The sequence below is a fragment of the Pygoscelis adeliae genome, unplaced genomic scaffold, assembly GCF_000699105.1.
Source record: "Pygoscelis adeliae isolate BGI_AS28 unplaced genomic scaffold, ASM69910v1 Scaffold66, whole genome shotgun sequence".
In the NCBI taxonomy this organism is placed as follows: Eukaryota; Metazoa; Chordata; class Aves; order Sphenisciformes; family Spheniscidae; genus Pygoscelis; species Pygoscelis adeliae.
Genome location: NW_008825167.1, coordinates 479,419 through 488,088, shown reverse-complemented (window position 1 = coordinate 488,088; position 8,670 = coordinate 479,419). Strand labels below are relative to the sequence as shown.

The following is an 8,670-nucleotide window of genomic DNA, read 5'->3' as shown; positions in this document are numbered from 1 at the left end:
AAGATGGCAATCCATTTCCCACCTCCAGCCCCAGCTTTTCTGTTTCTATGCCAAAAAACACGTAAACAGAAAGTCATATTTTAAGAACTCTGGAGACTTGCAGATTTCATTCAGTAGAGTCCTGTAGGTGCCATATAAAACGCAACACCTTGGCTGCATGCTGTGTGATCTGGCACATGAGTGCACGTAAAAAGGAAACTCCTAATGATGGAAAGGAAATCGATCTTTCATACAGCATCTTTCATACGTACTCTAAAGCAGAACACTTAATCCAAGTGTTCTAGACATAGACATAGTCAAAGAGTTAAACCAGATTATGTAAAGAAAGAAAGTCAAGAGTGAGCAGGGCAAAGCATTAACCTCTAATTCTGTTTTTGTGGAGAGACCACTCCTTTGGCTTTTTTAATCACCCACCTTTGCCTGGTGCATGAAGAAGTCCTGGTCTGAGATGGCGGTCTATTTTACACTGGATTATTTTTCATGGCTGAAGGAAGATTTCCAAACCTTTTCTTTCCTACTCATGCAGGAATTTTTGCCACATGAGCGGTCTTACATTGAAGGAGAACAGAAGATTGCTCAGGCAAACGTTAAACCAAGAGGACACAGCACGCCAATGAGTGGGTGGCATCTGGGGTAAGCTCTACCCAGCACCTGCTGTCCTCAGGCATCAAAATCCCCGTTGAAAAACTGAGACCCAGAGCAAGCCATTATCTTTAAAGAAGTGTTTTTAATTGTTTCAGGAACAGAGAGAGTCTGCCATACAAAAAAGAAACTCCACACAGCATAAAACACAGACATGAAGGCACTCTGTAAGGAAGTAGAGAGAAAAGAACTGGGAATGAGGAAGAGGAAAAAAAGGTATACAGTGCTTCAAGAAGTTAAAACATGGCCAGTTTTGATCTGGACAGAAGGGAGCAGAGAGCCGATAGAGACTGGGGATAGCAGTGATACTACTTAGCTCAATAAGAGAAACAGTATCAGCAAGCCTCGTCTAAAGAAGTATTCTCTGCAAGGGTCCTGTTGCCTGAGGAGAAGGGACCACTGTTCTAAGAGGTGCACAAAACTGCAAGGGTACTCAGCAGCTCTCCAAATACAGCAGCCAGTGGTGAGGGGGCTTGGTTTAAGACTTACATCTGGTAAAAGTCCACCTATTTCCACTGGAATGAAAGATGCAACATGCAGAGCACCTTTCTCTAAACCGACACCACCTGTGGGATTGCTGCCCAGAACTAGCTCCACCAGTGCACGTGTGCATGCCGCAATGGAGGAAAACCATTTGGCTGGGATTTTCAGGTAAACAGGAGGAGAGGAGCAGAGGACAGGAGTACAAAAACATCTTATTGAGTGTAAGTTACTACCGTAGAGATTGGCACAAACCAGCAAAACCTTCATCCGATGAAGCACTGAGGAATAAACTCCCCCCTTGTACAGGCAACCCCTCACTGACAGTCACCTACCACTGCAAATTTGACTGCCGTGTCTGAAAGAGTCTCTCCTTCACAGATAGGTGTCCAGACATCTCCACTGTGGTTTAGGCAAAGAGCTGTCAAATACTGTAGTTAATTTAAGCAATAATAAAAACAATGCCTCATCTGGGGCAGAGATTCCACATAGCAATCTCAGCAAGTTTAGGGATGGTCATACTTGCCAGTCCCTTTTCAGCTGCTGTTATTTTCTCCTGTGACCCTGTAATATGTACAACATTCAGCACACCAGAGGAATTATGTGGCACTTCTGAGTGCTATCACCCAACAACACATTTTTCTTAAAAGAATTTCTAGTTAAGAGAACAAGTTCTGCCTATTCAAAATAGTCATTTTGTGAAATTAAAAAGGAAGACCCCCCCATCCCCTAAGGGCTGTAAGTGACCCATAACCTCCAAGAACTTCAATAAAGAATGATTCTTTTTGTTACTATCCTTGAGCTCAAAACAATGGAAAAATCTGACTCTGTACTAATGCTACAGATATTTTAGCAGAGCTTTTTGAGTACATAATCAAAACAGTGCTTCAAAAGAGGAATATGGTAGTAATTATAAGAGAAGGTCACAAGGGTGTAGGTTGCTTCAATATGGTCACAACAAAAATGAATTAATTGGGACACACACCAAACAAGCAGGCCCAATTAAGTAAATAAGTCTCTTAACAATTCACTTCAGCGTTAGTCATCAGCCCTCTTTTATGTCTTAAGAAGAAGAAATATAATATCCTCTTCCCTATGGTGGATTTATAGCTATCAGTTCTGGGAAGCTCATGGGAAGCTGGAAAAATACCAGCTTTCTGATTATCTCGAGCTGGTGAAAGCTAGTCCCTTGCAAAGCAGCTACATATTTTTCATTGATGCAAAAGAGGATACTGTAGGTGTTTTGAAAGTACTTCTATTTACTTTAAAGATTTATTCCTGGAGTCCTAAGTACAGCGTTTCTTTCTTCTCTTTTGACTGAATCTTTTCTCTGTAGCAAAGTGCTTTTTCTATTCAGCAAGCTTCTTAGCTTGTTCATGGCAAAGCAGAGTTGCTCTCTGGTGCAACAGGAGCCTCGGCACTTTGTGGAAGATCTCTCAGCTCCAAGGGAAACCACCCACTTCCACCCACCTTACCCTCTGGGCAGCTTTGTCTGTAGCCTGGAAACTGGAGCTCTGTGTCCATACAGTGGTCCAGAAATCTTCCCAGAACATACCCAGCAACTGACCTCGCCAGTGACCTGAAGAATCAGGTGAGTCAACATCCACGTTCAATCCTTGGGCTCTGTCTCTAATTAATGCCGGGAAATGGTGTTTTCTGCGAAGTGAGTACAAGTCCAGTGACTCTGAGACCATAATATTGGTTTGTGCACAGCGTTCTCTGTGTATCCCAAAGCACTCTACCAAGACAGTCAGCATTTAAGAATACTTTACACAGTGGCCAGGAAGAAGATGGACTGAGACCAACTAATGTTAAATAATAAACCACCGTTGTGAGAGATATCCTACAGAAATCCATCTTTCACCATGATGCCCCTATACTAAAATGAAGGGGTGGAGGGAAAAAAAAAAAAAAAAAAAAAAAGAACTTGATATAAGATTTCTGCTTTAAACGAATACTCCACAGCAAATTCAAAAAGTTCTATGTTCGAAAAGCATACATGACAAAATAATATTGAAATTATTAGACTGCATTTCTGTATGGGTTTTGGAGTTTAAAACAAAATATGTTTAGTAAAATGGAAGGCCTCCAAGTTCTCCGGTACAAAATTAAAAAGTAATAGAAAGATTAAGACTCAGTATATTACAGGCTAGTAATAAAATTATTTTGAAATAATTTTGCATGGAAGCCTAAGAGCTAAAAATTTTGTGTAAAGGTAAAACTTAATGAAATTTAGTGAAATAAATCTTTATGGACACCTTTCCTGCCCTTCTGCGTCACCTGGTATCATTTCCCTAATAACCCCAAGTCAACTTCATAACGAGTAGCTGTGTAAAGCTGATGATCCAAGATGGGGTTAGAAACTGCTGGGACTGTCATCATCTGTATTTTCCCTGAGGTGAGGGTAAGGTGGACATCAACTGCAGAAATATTTTTCTGTCCCTCTTCTTTCCCCTCCAAATAGATTAATTTCTGGCAAACAAAGCCCAGCAGCTTGAGAGAGTTACTGTTTACCCCTTTCCTAAGCTGTTGGGCATAATTCTGAACATGTATGTATTTTCAGTTTTCACATTTGGTGATTAATTTTTTTTTCTCTTATCCTCAAACTGGTAATATCAATATGGAAAGTGCATTAACCACCCCTTCCGAAAAGCCTTTAGCCTGACTTTTGTCAAGAAACGCTGAGAGGATACCACATCTGGTTGAAGCTGTAACTGAAGAAGAGAACAAAGTGTGACCTGAATACATAAGTAACTGTCTAGAGTCACCAAATCAGCCATGTGACTGCTAGTAGCTGTCACGCACAAACAGTTCCCCAGGGAGTGGCTTTGGACTCTGATATGCGGTACTTTGATTACTTGTTTTCTTTTACTTAGCTTACATATTTTTCAATTACTGCTTCACAGTGTTTTATACTACATTATGTATTAATCTGTTGTTCAATGGCATGCCTACCTTTATATCTTTATACCAGTAACTGAAAGAATGAAACCACTATTTAACTGAAAAAGACAAAGCTAAGAAAACAAACAAAAAGTATGCTGAAGTGTCAGTCAAAGAAGATAAGTTCTATTTATGACCTTTGCTGGTTTACTGTCTGCTCTCACATCCTATAACTCACTTAAACAGCTGCTTCTCTGTTTCATCTTCACACCTCCATAGACCTCGGAAGCAACAAAATCCACAACGGCAGATCCTTATGGTGACATGGAATCCTACAGATATAAATTAAATAGGTTGTCCTTTGCAATAAGTATTCCTTAAAGAAGTAAGAGGTGCTGATGAGTCTTAACAAGGAAGGTCAAAATTTATTATCTCTCCATTCTTCTGGAAGTGTATTTCCTATTTATACTTTGGGTTATTCAGACAGTTTGACACCACACAGATGGTCAAGAAGAAATCGGGCAAGTAATTTCAAAAATGAAATGAACAGAAATCCTGTGAAGGGAGAAAATAGAGAGTGGTGATTAGACTATTTTCAATCAATCCTGTTTGCAAGCCAACCGCGATGAAGAAAGCAAGTTAGATCTCTACAGGATGTGGTGACAGAATAGCCACCCAGGGTGAGGCTGAGGGCTAAGAGGGAGAGATGGCCAAACTCAGAACAGGAGGTGAATTGGGAAAAGGTAGATGATAGCTGATACAGAAAAAGAGGAAAGGAAGTGTGCAGTACCTCCCTCCTCATACTCCAGGGGATAAAACTTGATGTGAAGAATACAAGATGCAGAAGGAAGCTCCCTTGGGAGAATGCATCTAAAAAATACCACCAAACCAGAAAATGAATAAACTGACCAAGAAACAGTGCTGGACAAGGTAACCAGGTTTCTATGAGCTCATGGCAAGAGGATGAACACTACCAGTAGTGCAGATGTCCTACAGCAAGGCACCTCACTTTGCTCTGAAAGACTTAGGACATTAAACAGTCATCAGATAACTTTTGGTTACTACCAGCCTGAAGTGGATCGCTGCCAGCCAGTCCTTTGCAATCTTTCAAGTACCCCATGTTTACCCAAGAGGTAAATATACTGTATGCAGCTCTATATGAATGTCACAAAGGCTTGTTCCATTTGTAAGGTTATTTCTATTTTGTTATGTCTAAAAGACAAAAAGTTCAAGAAATTATTTATTCAGAAACAAGGTATTCAGGTCAGCCAATCATGCAAACACTGCTTTAAAAACATTTATTTGGTCAAAGACATTTTCTTTCCTCCTTCTGTCTGCATTCATCTATGTTATTATAACGTCTTCCTACTTTTTGCAGTGTCCCCATCATCAAAGATGCATTTTATTGCTTTGGAGCCTCCAGCTTACATGTTCATCTATCACCTCTGGCAAGCACACTGTATTTAAAAATTGAGGGCTCCTTTTGCGAAATATGTAATTAAGGCTCTGCTGCAAGCTTGTTTGCCAAAAGCCTGCGAAAGGCTCACAAGCTCAAAAATATATTGACTGTATGAAATTGCAGTGCTCTAAATACTATATATCTTACTCCTTTCCCAACTTACTTTCACAAAGGTTTTATTTGTAGCACCAGAATTCTTATTTCTAGTAAGTCAGTAAAAATAAATGGTGGAATCCTTCCAGACACTGTAGTTCCCTAGTAAGATACGTCTTGCAACTTACCCAAGGTATCTGTGAACCTGAGTGGTCCTGCAGTCTTCATTTGTCACCGCCAGCATCACAGCAACCTGTCTGGTCTTATTTTAGGATGTATCTTTTACTGTGAGCAGACTCATCCACTATTAGCCAGAGATAAGCAACTGCTTTTTTGGCATAAAAATTTTCTATATTCCCCACAAAAATAAAAAGAAGTAGAAAAACTTTTTTTTTTTTAAACTCGAGCTTCAGCTGAAATTGCAAGCTGGTTTGCCTGACCCGTTTGTGGTGGTTTTTTTAATGCCTTTTTGTAGCTATTAGAAGCAATCGGCGCTGTCCCCTCTAATACCAATTCAGGGGCATCTGTTCAGACAAACCCAAGTCCCCTTGTGTGTGTTGTGGGCTGGCCAGAGGTGAGCTTGCACCAGTCTGGGAGCCATCGAGCACTGGCAGCAGGGCCCTGTGCCCAAGCTAGCACGTTCGAAGCATGAACAAAGGAAGGGTCTATGTAGCCATGCTCTCAGTCACAACATGCGTCAGGTATGAGAAGTTATTCAGAGGGATTTAATAATACCCTAATAATAAAAAATAAAAATTAACACAAAATCATTGCTCAAATAAAAGAACCTTAGTTCCACTTGTGAGGGGGACGTGTACTTTTTGTTTTATAAGTCCTGAAAACTGCACATAATCAGACAGTCTGACTGACAGAACAACTGCACAGAGGAAGCAGAGAAAGTCTCCCTGCTAAACAAAAAACTTTACCAACTAATGCTCTTATTTTTTTCTCAAATGCTTTTGCAAATATCTAACATTACTATGGAGTATGGTAAAAAGCAGTAATGTTACGATAATTTAAAATCCTTGATATGGAAGAAGATAGAACCCAAGTGATTTTATGTATCAGTAGCATGGTGCTTAAGTTGCTTTTTCTAAAAACATCAACCGTGAAAGCTGGAAATATTTCAATAAAGAGCTTGCATGACCCACAAAAAGAAACATTAAGATTGTGCATGGAAGTATTCCAAATGCACAATGATAGGCAACAACACTTGAAAAGGTCACCGAGAAGTGATAAAGATGTCGGGGTTTGTGAAAAGAATAAAAACAAATAAAAGATGAACTTTAAAGATGCCTCCATAGAGGACCATGGGAAAATAGCGAAGCCCACTTCACTGCTAAGACTGAGCCCATTGCTCAAAAATGGAAAGTCAGAAGCAGGGTGAAAAAAACAAAACCTGAGTCAGGGCAAAGACAGGGTAGGGACACACTGACTTCGAGACACAAAGCCCCTTCCCACCTTCTACCTTTGCGTCAAAACTAACACCTATTTTAACTTCACTTATGCAACAGAAGACTTCTGAGTAAACAGTGAGGCTTATGATAACCTTCATCTGCATTATAAAGCTTTGAGATTTACTTGTATTGTCTGTATTAAGCACAAAATGTAAGAAACAACCAAGAAGAGAGAAAATCCCCAGTTCAAAACTTAAATTGGTCTGTGTAAATTCTGTGCAAGGTGGCTGGAGTTGCAGATTTTTAAGGAACCATAAAGCTGCACTAATGTTGCAATTATTTCTTGAAAATTATTTTTACAACACGCACACTATGACATCAAATTGAGGATAACACTGGACAACACCCTCTGTTCCCCCCAACTTGTATTATCCACTGTACTGCTTTAGCATAAAGCATAAACAGAATTGTCTTGGTGGTAACTTCATTCTTTACACAATAAGAAAGACTAGAACAATGTAAAATTCCTGACAGATGCAAAGGCCCTGAGCTGTGAATTTACTGGCCAAAAAGAAGTAGTCATGGAAGAGTCCCCCTGTAGCTCACTGCACAGGCTCCTGGAGGCTCCTCAATCATTCACAGTTATCACAGTGAAGAAGGTCAGTTTGGTTTCATGACTATAGGCGAAGTAATGCAATATGGCCCAGATGGAAACTGGCTTATTTTTTTCACCGAGGGAGTTGAGACATTGCAAGGAAGGGATAGGAAGCACCAACAAATCCGCTCCCCCAAAAGTGTTTTCAAAAGCTTACCTGATCATTGTTTGCCAAGAGAACAATCAGGCATTTCGGTAACAAAGAGCTCCATCATCATAACTTTACTTTTTTCACTTGTTTAGAAATTATAGCTATTGTAAATAAAAGTTAAATTCTGCATCTGTTGTCAGAGAAAAACCTGATAATGTGCTCTCTATTATCTCTGCACAATATATTTTATTTCAATATAATGCTAGAATATCCTCCTGAAAATATCTTCATGATAACTGTAAGATGTGCCATAATGAATTTACATAAGCTTTCTCTAATTCAGTCCCAAGCAGGTGATCCTCACATTTAGCTCAACCATTTACACTGCTTGTAACATTTATTTCAGGTGCTGCAACATTGAGTTCATATGAACTTATGAAAGTATAATTTGCTCCTATTGTTATTTTTAAACCACAATTAATTAATTTCCATAATGCCAATAGGTTTCTACCCTTTTAATTTCTTTCCTCCAATTCTGCTTAAAACACACTTCCTAAGAAACCCTTTTAAAAATCACTCAGAGACATTTGTGCACATTCAGGAACATTATGGTGTATGTACAAATTTTCCTTTTTTTTCTTTCATTTTTGTCACTGTGCCAATTTCTTCTTGCAAGTCCACCTGAAATAGGGGCTCTTCTTTCATAGAGAGAAGGTAATAACACATCTAGGGCACTTTGCAGAGGCTAACACTGGTACTCCCCACCCAGAATTCAGATACAAATGAAGACAAACTGGCCTTTAGACTACATTTTTCTTTTCAGCCTTCTGCATCCTTTTTAGTGAAGCAAAAGCCTCTGTACTAGAGAAACTGTAAGCTGGTGACCAGAAACCTCAGTGGGGGAATGCAAAATAAATGCAGACTGAGTCCCTCTTCCTGAGCTGACTGAATGAACACAAAGGAGTCAAAA

At 39.6% G+C, this 8,670-nt stretch overlaps 1 protein-coding gene across 1 annotated transcript in view; it reads right to left on the bottom strand.

Moving 5' to 3' along the window:
* ZNF827 (zinc finger protein 827) overlaps positions 1-8,670 on the bottom strand; it is a 77,534-nt gene that overhangs the window by 6,906 nt on the left and 61,958 nt on the right. The window contains 2 exon segments of the mRNA XM_009328859.1: position 1; positions 4-45. The exon segment at position 1 is cut by the window's left edge and continues 89 nt beyond it. Of these exon segments, the coding sequence (XP_009327134.1) occupies position 1; positions 4-45 (43 nt within the window).